Source organism: Sander vitreus, chromosome 3 (assembly GCF_031162955.1).
Source record: "Sander vitreus isolate 19-12246 chromosome 3, sanVit1, whole genome shotgun sequence".
NCBI classification, from domain to species: domain Eukaryota; kingdom Metazoa; phylum Chordata; class Actinopteri; order Perciformes; family Percidae; genus Sander; species Sander vitreus.
Genome location: NC_135857.1, coordinates 36784218 through 36800508, shown reverse-complemented (window position 1 = coordinate 36800508; position 16291 = coordinate 36784218). Strand labels below are relative to the sequence as shown.

At 45.6% G+C, this 16291-nt stretch overlaps 1 protein-coding gene across 2 annotated transcripts in view; it reads left to right on the top strand.

The window, feature by feature from the left end:
• The window catches only part of atg16l2 (ATG16 autophagy related 16-like 2 (S. cerevisiae)), a 24607-nt gene extending 21104 nt beyond the window's left edge, over positions 1-3503 (top strand). For both annotated transcript variants that reach the window (XM_078247252.1, XM_078247253.1), the window contains exons 17-18: positions 597-698; positions 1735-3503. In XM_078247252.1, coding sequence (XP_078103378.1) covers positions 597-698; positions 1735-1828 — 196 coding nt within the window. In that variant the 3' untranslated portion in view covers positions 1829-3503. The remainder of the gene's footprint in view (positions 1-596; positions 699-1734) is intronic.
• Positions 3504-16291: the final 12788 nt, after the last annotated feature.

The window sequence follows — 16291 nt, the reverse complement described above, 5'->3', positions numbered from 1 at the left end:
TCATCTTTCCACTGTTCCAACAATCACCACTCTGGTTTGGTTGAAATAAACCCTTAATTCACCCATTTACATGTGGAGATATGCTGGCTCTATACACGCTAAAAGTCCTGATTATTTACATGGAGTCTGGTGGAGATATGCTGGCTCTATACACGCTAAAAGTCCTGATTATTTACATGGAGTCTGGTGGAAATATGCTGGCTCTATACACGCTAAAAGTCCTGATTATTTACATGGAGTCTGGTGGAGATATGCTGTCTCTATACACGCTAAAAGTCCTGATTATTTACATGGAGTCTGGTGGAAATATGCTGGCTCTATACACGCTAAAAGTCCTGATTATTTACATGGAGTCTGGTGGAGATATGCTGGCTCTATACACGCTAAAAGTCCTGATTATTTACATGGAGTCTGGTGGGTTTGGTCTTTTAGTGGACGCTAACTGCTGATGAACATTACAGCTTGTTTCTTGTTTAATACTGGACCAGTTTCAGAGATTGTTGTCAGACACAGAAACATGAAGACATATGTTGTTAGCAGTTGTGTAATTCGTTGAATTTGTTTTTAAAAATCTTAGTAATGTTCTCTCTCTTCAGTCCGGACGGTTGTTTCCTGGCAGCCGGATCAGCAGACGGCGCCGTTTACATCTGGAACGTCTCCACGGGCAACCTGGAGACCCGCCTACCTGACAAACACAGGTAACAGATCCCACATATGGATCAGCTGTAGCCTGACCAGCCAGCCCCACATCCAGATGTTTGGCAGGGCTCAATCCGAGGGGCGGGATAAACGGTTGTCTTTCAGATCCCCTCTGCACCAATAGGACAGCTCTCCGACCAATCAGAGCAGAGCTAGCTGATAGATTCCACTTTAAACTCTGAACACATCTTCCTTTTTTAAGACTTCAGTGCCGTTCGTTGTTCTTTTCTCAAAGAGAAGCTGAACTCCAAGTCTTATACCGGCCAGGATACCGCTGTTCACCAGCAGCAGCAGCCATAAGCCCCGCCCACTGACTCTATTCACGATGTGATTGGCCTGACCAGAATTTGGTTTTTCCAGCTCGCAAGCCAACGGAGAGTTGCTAGACGACCCTGGCTGCAGATTACATTTGCTGCCGCCAGGGTACGTCTAGATTCCTAGGCTAGATCAGCTGATCAATACAGCTGCAACCATTGGCCGACTAGATCGACAGGACCGACTATTTTGATAATCGCTAAAGTAATTTTTCACGCAGAAATAACAGAAATGCTGTTTTTCAGCCTGTTAAATATGGAGGTTTTACTGCTCGTTTCTGTTTTACATCACGTTAAACTGAATGGTTTTAAAATGGAGCTTTTTTCTGGAGAAGCTCAGTTTTACAGAAAAGTCATGGAGACGTTTTTAAATATTTAGGGCTTTCCACACACACACACACACACACACACACACACACACAGACAGACAGAAACACTGGGGGGGGGGGGAATGCAACGCTACCCAGCCACGGCCGAGTGGCGTGCGTCGCTGTGACGTGTAGTTCCATTATGTAGAGGTGACGTCAGGCTGCGTAGGGTCGCTATCTCCACGTAGCTCCAAACATACCTACAGAGTAGATGTAACCCAGAAGCATGACTCACGCTTGAGGCTCTACTCACTAAATGTTTAGCAGTTGCTTTGACAACCTCTCTCTCTCGCTCTGTCTGTCTGTCTGTCTGTCTGTCTGTCTGTCTCTCTCTCTCTCGCTTCTCTCTTTAGTTCGCCCATCAGTGCCGTGTCCTGGTCTCTGTCCGGAGAATACGTCGTCAGTGTGGACAAGAGTAGGCGGGCCGTCCTCTGGAGTGACATCTGAAACAGCCAATCCACGATGAGGTCATGTTTACAGACGGTCTGATACCATGTTTTACTATCGAGACTGTTTCCGATACCTGAACTTGCGTCTCGGCTTTTACCGAGTACCGACCCGATACCAGTGTGTTTTTAAAAAATTACATATATTTAATTATCAATCAGTCAGTCAGTCAATCAATGTATTATTTGACCATCACTAGCTTCGTCTCTCCTCCATCAACATCGACCAACGTAACGCCGATTGCAGGTTCTTCCATCACGAGTCAGACGCAAGGCACAAGACAAGGGACCATCTCCAACGTTACTAGACAAGACGCAATAAGGGCCGAGGTATTGTGGGCGTTAAAAGTCGCAAACTCCCACTAGTCTTTTAAATCACGCGAGGATGTCAGTGCACTTTTCAGCGTCATGTTTCCTGACAGTCAGTTGGCAGCCAAAATGTGCGTGTGGGGAACATAAGTGTGCCTATTTGTGTAATTCTGGCTATACATAATCTACATTTTCAGGAATACATAGTCATGGAAATTTGCCGAAAAGTATTGGTTAAAATGCGTATGAACCCTGCTGTATACTACTATCCCTGTGTGGATGTGATATAATCACTGTCTTTGTTGTTCTTTTCTTATCCAGTTTGACAGCGAGTCATAACGGAAAATAACTTAAACTTCTTTAAAGTAGATGTTCTTCAGGGATACATAACGTGGTATCGGATCGGTACTTTCCAATAGCGATACAAGCATTTTAGGCGGTAATACTGGTATCGGTATCGGAACATCTGTAGTGATGTTGTCACAGCAGCACCCCACGAAAACACGCCTCGCCTTAACATAAACTAACTGCTCTGAGAGCGGTCAAAGGGAACGTTTGTGTTCTTGTTTTTTTAAGCTATTTGTTGATTGGACAAAAGGGATGTGAATCTTTCCGCTCTGTGACTTGTATATAAGACATTTTATATAACATAACTGGGAAGCTTTAATACAGACAATAATAATACTGAACATTAAGCTTTTGTTATTAACTGTACAAACTAAATGAAGGGAATCCTGCAACCACAACATGAAAACATTCCTGTAGTGTTAAGAAGAATTTTATTAAGAGACTCTAGCTGCAGCAAACTAGAGAGACAAAGTCCTCCCCCTCACTTCCGGTGGTCACCATGGGACTTAAGTTTGGAAGAAATGTGTCCAGTAGTGAACGGGGAAAGACAAATGGTGTTTAGAAGAAAGGCCATTTCCATTAAGTAACGTTACAAGGCAGAGAGCCGGCCGCTAAATGAGTCAAGTTAATGTGAGTAACACCTTTGTCTGGTTCTTTTTCTGTGAACGATGTGGTGAGGGGGAACGGCGGAGTTAACAAGCTAACGTTAGCCAGCTGACAAGTCGTCCGCCGGCTGGCTGGCTCGCTGTCCGGCTGGCTGGTTCGCCAAGGTTTCAGGCTGCATCGGTTACGGAGAATGAGCTGAACAGCGGTCTGGGTCCAACGGTCTGACTCTCCTCTCACCGCAGATCGGGAGTAGAGCTGTAATTGGGCCTTAAAAGTTCGGCCTGAGCCCGACAAGTACGCTACATTTTGATTGACAGCTTTTTAAAAGCCTGAACCCGTTTACAGCCCGACATTATTCAAATTTGCACACGCACACAGCTCTTTTGCCTTTTGTCAAGAATGAGTCATTTATACATTTTTTTACGTAATTTATTCATGACTAACGGAGGCTATCGGCCACTTGGAAGTTGGAACAAAGAAATAAAAGAAGTCCTCCAGAGGCCAGCCTCCGTTTCACCTCCTCAGCATCCATTTACACGCTAATCGAAACGCATCACCTGACCGCTTATTTACTTTTAATTTTAATTCTTTTTAGGGCATTTTAGGCCTTTATTTTACAGCTGAAGAAATGAAAGGGGAGAGAGAGAGGGGGGGAATGACATGCAGCAAAGGGCCCCAGGTTGGAGTCCAACCCGGGCCCGTTGCGTCAAGGAGTAAACCTCTATATGTGCGCCTGCTCTACCAACTGAGCCATCCGGGCGCCCTCCATGACCCTTCTATCCATTTAATTTCTATGGTTTAGATCCCGTTTCAATTGAGCCATGAATTACACATATGATGTAGATAGTTAAGCAAGTGAAGAAAGTTTGTCGTACGTCAAACTGGGACACAAAACCACGAAATAAAGTCCCAAAGACTTGGTCTCTCTGTTGTCCGGTACACAGGAACCCTGTGGGGGGGGATTTGTTGCTGTAGAAATGTCAGCCAAAATCAGCCGCGCCCTCCATTCAGTCAGCCTAATGTAAAGTAAAAACTAAAATGACTCGATAACTGCAGTGTACCAAAATGAATACTGGTGTGTGTGTCTGTCTGTGTGCGTGTTTTTGTCTGTCTGTCTGTCTGTGTGTGTGTGTGTGTGTCTGTATGTCTGTGTGTGTGTCTATCTGTGTGTTTGTGTGTGTGTCTGTATGTATATGTGTGTATGTATGTGTGTGTGTGTGTGTCTATCTGTGTGTTTGTGTGTGTGTCTGTATGTATATGTGTGTGTCTATGTGTGTGTGTCTGTATGTCTGTGTGTGTGTGTGTGTGTGTGTGTGTGTGTGTGTGTGTGTGTGTGTGTGTGTGTCTGTATGTATGTATGTATGTCTGTGTCTATCTGTGTGTGTGTGTGTGTGTCTGTCTGTGTGTGTGTGTCTGTCTGTGTGTGTGTGTGTGTGTGTATGTCTGTGTCTGTCTGTGTGTGTGTGTGTGTGTCTCTGTATGTCTGTGTCTGTCTGTGTGTGTGTGTGTCTCTGTATGTCTGTGTGTGTGTGTGTGTGTGTGTGTGTGTGTGTCTGTCTCTGTGTGTCTGTGTGTGTGTGTGTGTGTGTGTGTGTATGTATGTCTGTGTCTGTCTGTGTGTGTGTGTCTGTGTGTGTGTGTGTGTGTGTGTGTGTGTGTCTGTATGTATGTCTGTGTGTGTGTGTGTGTGTGTGTCTGTGTGTGTGTGTGTGTGTGTGTGTGTGTGTGTGTATGTCTCTGTGTGTGTGTGTGTGTGTCTGTCTCTGTGTGTCTGTGTGTGTGTGTGTGTGTGTCTCTGTCGTGTGTGTGTGTCTGTGTGTGTGTGTGTGTGTGTGTGTGTGTGTGTGTGTGTGTGTGTGTGTCTGTGTGTGTGTGTGTCTGTGTGTGTGTGTGTCTCTGTATGTCTCTGTGTGTGTGTCTGTGTGTGTGTGTGTGTGTGTGTGTGTGTGTGTGTGTGTGTGTGTCTGGTTTTTTCTGGATCTAGTCCCAAAAAGAATATGTATTCTGGTTAATGACAAAATATCTCTGTTGCTAATTTTAAGTTGGTTTCCTCTTAAAGAACGGACGGATTCAAAGGAAACAAGTTTACGTCCATCCTTCGTTTGTTTGTCTGTTTCTTTTTGATATTGTTCTGTTTTCTATTATTTATTTGGTGGTTATTATTCTGCTTGTTTGCTCAGTTTTTGACCTTCAGGGGTTTTAAAAGGGAACGTTTTTAAAAAAGAATGAGGGAAGAAAATGTTAATGTTATTTGTATGTCGTCCTGAAAGCTCAGAGACAAACTACTGATTCACATTCAGTCTGATTTTATTTTCTAAACAGTTGTTGAACATAACGGTTGTATTAAATATGTCTTAATATTGTATACAAATAAAAAGCATTTTTCATATTTGTTATTAGTGATTTTTAAAGCTGTTTTTTAGGGATGCACCGAGCCGACTTTTTTCAGTCCTGAAACTGATGCCTGGACTTTGTGTATCTGTCGATACCCAACATGGCATCATGACTTTACGTAAACATACACGCCTCTTTCCTAAAGCCAAATGGCGTGTTATCTGTACTCATTTTCAGCTGTCCGTGTGTATGTCTACGCTGTATACAGCGGACGTAAACATACACGCCACGTGGCCACGTGATAATTCACATGTAATGTAGGTCAATGGAGGCCAAACAGCGTTGATAAGCACGCTAAAAAGTGAGTATGCGTCTTGATAACACGCCAAAATGGCGTACGAATTGGCGTGTCAGACATACACCACACTACACACTTAGTGAGATCAGTCTGCGATACCGATCCAATACCGTTGTTGAATTAATAATCCACTGGATACCTTCCTTCACCATGTGGACGAGACTAAGACAAAATAACATAGATGTAATGTATTGAATTCTTATTTATTTGTACACTCAACTCTTCCAGCATGCGACACACGTGCGACAGAGGGGAAAAAACTAACAAAACTGGATCGGCCCCGTGGATCTGTTCATTTTTCCGATTCCCGATCCAGCTATTTGGTCTCGGGACCGATATCCGATCTTAATATGGGATCGGTGCACCCCTAATGTTTTTGTCGTATTTTAAAGGTCCCATAGCATGAAAATGTCACTTTATGAGGGTTTTTAACATTAATATGAGTTCCCCCAGCCTGCCTGTGGTCCCCCAGTGGCTAGAAATGGTGATAGGTGTAAACCGAGCCCTGGGTATCCTGCTCTGCCTTTGAGGAAATGAAAGCTCAGATGGGCCAATCAGGAGTCTTCCCTTTATGACGTGATAAGGGGAAAGGTTACCTCCCCTTTCTCTGCTTTGCCCACCCAGAGAATTTGGCTAAGGCCTATATAAAAGAGACTTCAGATACAGTATTAGGGGACCACTAAGGCCTATATAAAAGAGACTTCAGATACAGTATTAGAGGACCACTAAGACCTATATAAAAGAGACTTCAGATACAGTATTAGGGGGACCACTAAGGCCTATATAAAAGAGACTTCAGATACAGTATTAGGGGACCACTAAGGCCTATATAAAAGAGACTTCAGATACAGTATTAGGGGACCACTAAGGTCTATATAAAAGAGACTTCAGATACAGTATTAGGGGACCACTAAGGTCTATATAAAAGAGACTTCAGATACAGTATTAGGGACCACTAAGGTCTATATAAAAGAGACTTCAGATACAGTATTAGGGGACCACTAAGGTCTATATAAAAGAGACTTCAGATACAGTATTAGGGGACCACTAAGGTCTATATAAAAGCATCCAAAGAGCACCATGTCATGGGACCTTTAAAGTTTTTGTCGCCTTTTTCGAGGCATTATTAAAGGAACAGTCAACATTTAGTAAGGAGTCCCTCAGGGAAGCGTCCTGGGGCCTCTGATCTTTCTATCTATTAAAGGCAAACTGGGTGCTTTTAATTTGTTTGTGATGGATACATTCGTGCGTTTTGGACTCTCTGTCCACTCAAAGGTCTCAGTGGTGTAGTCTAGTTTGTTTGTAATGAGTATACTGTCATTTGTCCCTTCCCAGCATTAGACTTGCCCGTCCCAGAGCGCCAACCCCATAGGTTTTTTGTAACGTTACCGCGTAAAGAATCAGCCTCATCTGCCTCATTTTCTGTAGTTTCTGTAACGTTAACGTCAGCTGCAGTGTCATCCGAAGCAGCAGTATATAGCTTCAGGGGAAGGCTTACCAAATCACTGAAAGAGCGTAGTTTAAATTTGCTTTCGTTTCATATATCTAGCTACTTAAAGGCCCAGACACACAGAGCCGACGGCCAAACGTCGGCAGAAAAGCCAGTGTGACTGATCAGTCTCCCCGAGTTGGTCAAAAAAGTGCCTCAGAACACCGAAGAGACGAGACGTAATACGTCTCCATAACAGCAGGCGGCGCTCATCTGGATTGTCGCCCAAAGAATGAAAACCGGCAGCTGATTGGACGAACGCGTCACGTGGGTCTGGCTGCTCCCCGACCATCATGGCGTCTCGTTCAGAACACAATCTCATATTGTCCTAAAATAGTTCACCGTAACGTGTTTCTGGAAACATCTGAAGAGAGAAACAGGCCGTGCAGCTGCTGAATCTGTCTTCATTTCAGATCAACAAAGGTCAGTTTAGAAGATGTTCATCAGATGTTGAGAGACTCTAGTCACGCTCATCCCGCTCCCTGTTTCCTGGTTAGCTCTCCACCAATCAGATGGCTCATTTGATGCCCGCCCCGCCGATTATACGTCAAATCGGCCAAAATGAAGGCCGACGGCCCCTGTGACGGACGACGGCACGGAGCACACCGACCAGACTCGAGTCACCGACCTCCCAGACTGTCCAGCGACCGAGAATGACCGCCAAGCAACTGTGTTCCTAGGCGACTCGCAACACAGACGGGGTGAATTTATGAACGTAAGTGTAAAAGTTATCTCACAAAACCATCATCGTTACGTTCACAAAGAAAATTGGTGTCCTTAAAGGTTGGATTTTTCCTAATTTTTTCAATGTATATCTTGCTTGGCAACGTGACACCATGAATTCGCGTAAACACACACGCCACTTTCCTAAAGCCACGTGGCGTGTTATCTGTACGCATCCGCATGTACGTCTACGCTGTATACAGCGGATGGCAGTCTGCAACGTCACAGTGTAAACATACACGGCACTTTCTAAAGCCACGTGGCGTGTTATCGCGAGGCTACGGTTGGTTTTAGGAAACGTCAGACGCGGGTTGGGTTTAGGAAAAGAACGGGTTGATTTTCGCCCTTTCATACTACTCGCTACGGCGTCAATTCCTCCTCCTTTCTTCCGGGCAGATGTTCCAGCTCTTGCACACGCGAGATCCAGCCCCTCCCGTTCCACTTCACCGTATGGCACAGTAATTTCAGGACACTTTACAGATAGAGTAGGTCTAGACCACACTCTGTAATTTACAAAGACTCAACAATTCCAGTAAGCAAGCATTTAGTGCGACTGTGGCGAGGAAATACTAATGCATCCACTCGGGTGGCAGTAGTTCAGTCAGTAGGGAGTTGGGTTGGGAATTGGAGGGTTGCTGGTTTAAGTCCCCATACGGACCAAAGTATGGTGGTGGACTGGTAGCTGGAGAGGTGCCAGTTCACCTCTTGAGCAAGGCACCGAACCTTCAACTGCTTGGGCTACCTTTCCATGGGCAGCTCCCTCACTCTGACATCTCTCCATTTTTGCATGTATAGGTACTCAGCATGTGTGTGTAATTCAGGCCTGTGTGTAATGTGTGTACTAACAACAGAGTGAAAACATTGTAATTTCCACTTGCAGGATTAATAAAATATAAATTATTATTATTATTATTACATTCCTGGACTTATAAGGTACTCAAAGCTGTATCTAACTGTCTGTGTGTCCCTAGTCCATTCATTATACAGGGGACACAACTTGAACACTGAAAATAAAATCTAGATTATAGAATTATTTCAACGATATGGGGAAAATATCAAATTGTGATTACTTTGACAGATATTGTGATTGCTATATTGAAGGGAATGATCATTTTTGTATCACTATTGACAGAATGATTCTAGTGTTGTATTTGTGAGGATCAGTACCAAACAAAGATGTTTCCTTCAGTCTGTAGGACAGGATTCATTGTGCAGCCCTACTAAAATATTACAGTTTATTAATATTATAAACGTATTCCTGAAGAGTAGAGACTGAAACAGGCATCGTAGAATCAGCGGTTTGTCTCTGAACAGCTTCCCTGTTAACATTTTAAATAATACATTATTAATTCTCTGGATGAAAAGGGAGTCTTTGTTTCTAATAAACTGCTTTCTGACCTTCATCACCCGTCTCTATTATGTTTATTTATGTTGAAGTCTCATCAGTGAGATTTAGATATGCGACTTGACAGTGATGATGATGATGATGATGATGGTGGTGATGCTTTGGGCGGTTTCCTGGCGTTAATGAGGAAACGGGAAGCAGCTGCTGTCTCCGCCATGTGCTTTTTACTCCATTTAGTCCTCTGGTTCTGGAACCACACCTGCAGAGAAGACAGGCGCACAGACACACACTCACACACAGACACACACAGACACACACTCAGACACACACACACACACACACAGACACACACTCACACAGACACACACTCACACACACACAGACACTCAGACACTCAGACACTCACACACACTCACACAGACACACACTCACACAGACACACACACACTCACACAGACACACACTCACACAGACACACACTCACACAGACACACTCACAGAATGTAGAATGCACGCAGAAGTCTGTTCACTTTTCGGCCGTTTTAAGACATCTTTACACACAAGTGTGCAGGATGTTACAAATAAAAAGGAGGCACTGACAGAGACAGACACACACAGACACACAAATAGGTACACACACACACACACACATGCACACAGACACACACACAGACACACACGCATAAGCACGTTAGCTTATCTGGCGATTTAAGAAATGTCTGCAGACTGACTTAACATTTGGATCTTCATTTATGACATTTTATGATTTATGCAGACAGGGCTTGACTTTAACTTCTTTGTTCTCCAGCCACTGTGGCTACTAGACACTCAGCATCTTCACTAGCTGCTATTTTGTGTAAAATCACATTTTATTTGAATAAAGTTGACTATGGTTTGCGGTAGTTTTATTTCTAACATTATTCTATCAAGAGACATTTACATCGATAGTCTGGCGTTATAATGTATTTGCCTCGGGTGTACTGTGGAGTGGGTAAGACTGATTTTAGTGGCAGGCTAGCAGATACTGTTGACTTGTGCTAGCCTAGCACCAGCTAGCCTAGCACCAGCTAACTCTGCAGCTGGAAGGACTGGATGAAAAGTGTTGAAAACTGTCTCCACTGATAAATAACACACTGGCTAACATGGAAATGAGGTCGTGAGTGCTGAGCGAGCAGGTACGAGTAGTGAGTTGCAGTGATGAGAATAACGTCGTTACTTTTTTTCAGTAACGAGTTATCTAATTGATTACTCTTCCATTAACGCCGTTACCGTTACTGCCAAACAATGCGGCGCGTTACTACATTTGAAGCAGTTTTATTCATCAGACCAACTAGATCTCTGAGTCTGAGCCGAGAGGCTAAGACTTGTTGAACTGTTCTTCCTTGGTTAGTGGGCAGTGCACGACACAAGTGCACACACGACGATTGGCTGAGGTTGAGTAAAATTTCATAGTAAGCCAATCAGAGGTAGAGTTGGGCGGGCGTACGAAAGCACACATAGTCGGACACACAACGAATAACACAAGCGAGTCATGAACGAGAGACAGGTATGGAGACTGCGAGCCCAAATAATCCTAAAATAGCCTTCACTAAATGGAAGTATAGCCATTACTTTTCCCTCCAAGAAATTAAAGGAACGAATGTAATCTTGAAATGCACATTATGCCCTGCCTATCCACGTCGATGTCAAGTAATTAAAACTTACTCAAACATCTTTCAACGTTGCATGCTTCCACGAAATTAGTGGCCAAGTCCACCGAAGGAGAAGGAGCCAATGCCACAAAACCTAAGCAACTGAAGCTTGATTTTAAGGCCCCACCACACGTTTTGTCTCAGACCGAACTGAGCAAACTGGTAGCCAGGTATGTAGTGGAAGATATGCTGCCATTATCTACGGTTGAGTCAGACTCATTCAGGGCACTAGTTGCCAAAATACCAGTCAGAGGAGGGGTAGCCCTACCGTGTAGAAATACATTTTCGAACTACATAGACGCCCAATATACTCAAATGAATGTGGAGCTCAAAAAAACGTTTGAGAAGTTAGAATATGTCTACCACAGCAGACATATGGACTGCATGTAACAAGAGCTATCTAGGCATAACGGCGCATTGGATAAATCTGCAAAGCATGGAGCGAGGTAAGGCAGCCCTGTCATGCAGGAGGTTCAAGGGACGCCATACGTACGACAAAATTGCAACGGAGCTTGATGATATCTACTCCTCATATGGCATATCATTCAAAATCACCACAACAGTCACAGATAATGGCTCAAATTTTGTAAAGGCCTTCAAAATGTATCAGCTGGAGCGGGATGACTCTGATGATGAGGAGGATGAGCTGACGTTTACTGACATCAGTGAGGCCTTGCAGACCCGTGTTGGTTTTGATGATGATGATGATGATGGATGGTGGTGATGAAGATGATACTGTGATCACGTTGCCGCCACATCAGAGATGTGCGTCACACACCCTGAACCTGGTGTCATGCACTGATATTGAAGTGGTTACTGTCAACACCCGGAACAAAAACTGTACAGAAGTGCTACCACAAAATGCACAGGGTTGTGGAATAAGGCTAGTCGGTCAACGGTGGCTGCAGAGACTGTGCATGATGTAATTTCCAAGAAGCTGTTAGTCCCATGCACCACAAGATGGAACTCATTTTATGATGCCCTGGCTCATATATCTGGGATTCCTATAGTTGAGCTGAACACCATCTCGTCCAAGTTTGGAGTGACAGCCATCACAGAACAAGAACACCAGTTCATCAGAGAGTACTGTACGGTTATGAAGCCACTTACAGCTGCCTTAGACATTCTTCAGGGAGAAGATCATTGTTTCCATGGCACACTCCTACCCACGCTGGAGACATTGATATTCAAGACCCTGCAACTGAAGAGTGGCCTGCACATCCTAATTGACCTTCCAGAGGCAATTGTCACAGTAAGAACTTTAATTCATTTTAGATTTTCAACAAATTACCCAATAAATTCATTGTATTATATGAATGGGGAAAAGATAACTCTATCCTAGCCTTTACAGTTATGATACATTATGACTACAGATGATGGACCTTCAAATGGACCTCTCTCTCTCTCTGGATAGGGATAGATACAGATAATATAATATGGACTTTGCATCCTTATGTATCATTTCAGGCACTCAAAACAAGATTTGCAGAGGTGCTGGAAAGCGAGGATGCTGTCTTGGCTGCTGTGACTTTGCCCAAGTTCAAACTACGTTGGCTGCGGACACAGGACAGGAAGGACAAGGCCAAGGCAAGTCTGCTGGCAGAGTGTCGGAAAATTGTCCAAAAAAAGACCAGCAAGCAGGTACCAGCCCACCAACACTACACCTCAGCACAGACTCTGCCATAGAGGATGAGTTCTTTTCCTTTGAGGATGAGGATGACACCTCTGCTACTGCTGAAAGTCAAGTTGCAGATTACTTCAAATCAGGAGAACAAGGGATAGACTCTCTTAATTGATTGGCACTGATAAAGAAAATGTCACTCCGGCATAATGCAGCCACTCCATCCAGTGCCTCAGTAGAGAGACTTTTTAGCCTGGGGAAGCTAGTCTGGACTCCACTGAGGAACAGGCTGTCTGACCAGAAGTTTGAGAAGCTTTTGGTTTTGAGATACAACCACTGCTTCAATGACAAGAATGGGTGGATGGATAGCTAGACAGCGTAGCTTGGATGGATGGGGAGAATAGAATGATTGATGGTTGGATGACTTGAATGGATAGATGATGAATGAATGAATGTTCAGTAGCTAAAGTTGGATACAGTATGTCTGAAGTTGTGTTGCATCTTATTACATTTGCACTAAAAAGAGTGTATATATTTTTTGAATACATTTTTGGTACATTGCTTAAAGAGCATAATTTAATTTAGATGTATTTGTTGGCTGGCTGCAGCCTCTTGAAGTGAGATTGTCAATGGTCAGAGAAAGATTTATTTATGTATTACCTGTTTATATTTGGATCCTCCCAGCTGGACGTCCCTTCACCTAGTCCTGGGTCTTCCCCAAGGCCTCCTCCCAGCTGGACGTCCCTCCACCTAGTCCTGGGACTTCCCCGAGGCCTCCTCCCAGCTGGACGTCCCTCCACCTAGTCCTGGGTCTTCCCCGAGGCCTCCTCCCAGCTGGACGTCCCTTCACCTAGTCCTGGGTCTTCCCCGAGGCCTCCTCCCAGCTGGACGTCCCTTCACCTAGTCCTGGGTCTTCCCCGAGGCCTCCTCCCAGCTGGACATCCCTCCACCTAGTCCTGGGTCTTCCCCGAGGCCTCCTCCCAGCTGGACATCCCTCCACCTAGTCCTGGGTCTTCCCCAAGGCCTCCTCCCAGCTGGACGTCCCTCCACCTAGTCCTGGGTCTTCCCCGAGGCCTCCTCCCAGCTGGACATCCCTCCACCTAGTCCTGGGACTTCCCCGAGGCCTCCTCCCAGCTGGACATCCCTCCACCTAGTCCTGGGTCTTCCCGAGGCCTCCTCCCAGCTGGACGTCCCTTCACCTAGTCCTGGGTCTTCCCCGAGGCCTCCTCCCAGCTGGACGTCCCTCCACCTAGTCCTGGGTCTTCCCCAAGGCCTCCTCCCAGCTGGACATCCCTCCACCTAGTCGCTCGCGTGTCACTTAGCAGCCGGCACGCGCCCTCAGTGACGGGAAGCGGAGCGCTCACACCAAATGTCCTGCTAGATTGTCCTACTACGCTCTCTCTCTGTACTTCTACAAACCTAAACCTTACACAGTCTATGACCTGTACAAATGCACCTGTTGCCTCGGCTTTCCATTTCGTATGCATGCGCTGAACAGGGGAGCGTGCCTATGTTCCCACATTTCTAAGAATTTTTTCCAAAATTAGGCCCTATGTTCCCACATTTCCTTTTTCATAAATTTGTATCAGATTTTATCTCCCTAACCCTAAACATTCTTAGAAATGTGGGAACATAGGGCTGTGGGCCCATTGGGCTGTGGGAACATAGGGCTGTGGGAACATAGGGCTGTGGGACCATTGGGCTGTGGGAACAACATAGGGCTGTGGGACCATTGGGCCGTGGGAACATAGGGCTGTGGGCCCATTAGGCTGTGGGACCATTGGGCTGACCCCCTGAATGGAGCTCTGGGGGCTGCCGCTGCACACTTGGTCACAGCTGTGTTCCTGTGTCAGACAGTGGCCCAGGACTCCAGCCACCAGCGTTAAAATATAAAGCCAAAGTGGCTAGTGAGAGGGACTGTTACCTGCCACTGCCGAAATCTAACCGCATTTGACAGGTTGGTGGGTGCTGATGTCATCCCTGGCTGCATGGTCAAATGGCGAGTTAATGGTAAAATGTTACCAGCCACTCAATAGATTACCATTGTTTTTTGGGCTGGTGAGTGAAGTAAATCTACCAGCTACTTACATATTTTATCAGCATTTGTAGGTGGTACATACAGGTACATACAGGTACATACAGGTACATACAGGTATGTACAGGTACATACAGTACAGGTATGTACAGGTACATACAGTACAGGTAGGTACAGGTACATACAGGTACGTACAGGTACATACAGGTACTTACAGCTACATACAGGTACAAACAGGTATGTACAGGTACATACAGTACAGGTACATACAGTACAGGTACATACAGGCACGTACAGGCATAAGGTAGGTACAGGTAGATACAGGTAGCATACAGGTACGCACAGCTACATACAGGTACATACATGTACGTACAGGTACATACAGGTAGGTCACAGGTACATACAGGATACATACAGGTACATACAGTACAGGTGGGTACATACAGTACAGGTGAGGTACAGGTACATACAGGTACATACAGGTGAGGTACAGTACATACAGGGACATACAGGTAGGTACAGGTACGTACAGGCGACATACAGGTACATACAGGTAGGTACAGGCGACATACAGGTACATACATGTACGTACAGGTACATACAGGTAGGTACAGGTACATACAGGTACATACAGTACAGGTGGGTACATACAGTACAGGTAGATACAGGTACATACAGGTAGGTACAGTACATACAGGGACATACAGGTAGGTACAGGCGACATACAGGTACATACAGGTAGGTACAGGTAGGTACAGTACATACAGGGACATACAGGTGAGGTACAGGTACGTACAGGCGACATACAGGTACATACAGGTAGGTACAGGCGACATACAGGTACATACAGGTAGGTACAGGCGACATACAGGTACATACAGGTAGGTACAGGCGACATACAGGTACATACAGGTAGGTACATTGGTAGATGGAGCTAATTTTGAACCCTGGCTGCAAACAGAGATGGAAAGTAACAAATTACAATTACTCATGTTACTGTAATTGAGTAGTTGTTTTGTGTACTTATACTTTTTAAAGCAGTTTTTAAAATCTGTACTTTAACTTCAGTTAAAGTAACTTCCGGGATGGAGGGAGGGAGGCAGCGATTGAGGGAGGGATGGAGGGGATGGAGGAGGGATGGAGGGAGGGATGGAGGGAGGGAAGGAGGCAGGGATGGAGGGAGGAAGGAGGCAGGGATTGAGGGAGGGATGGAGGGAGGGAGGGAGGCAGGGATTGAGGGAGTGGATGGAGGGATGGAGGGAGGGATGGAGGGAGGGAAGGAGGCAGGGATGGAGGGAGGGAAGGAGGCAGGGATTGAGGGAGGGATGGAGGGAGGGATGGAGGGAGGGAAGGAGGCAGGGATGGAGGGAGGGAAGGAGGCAGGGATTGAGGGAGGGATGGAGGGAGGGATGGAGGAGGGAGGGAGGGAGGCAGGGATTGAGGGAGGGAGAGGGAGGGAGGGAGGGAGGGCAGGGATGGAGGGAGGGATGGAGGCAGGGATTGAGGGAGGGATGGAGGAGGGATGGAGGGAGGAGGAAGGAGGCAGGGATTGAGGGAGGGATGGAGGGGAGGGGATGGAGGGAGGCAGGGATTGAGGGAGGGATG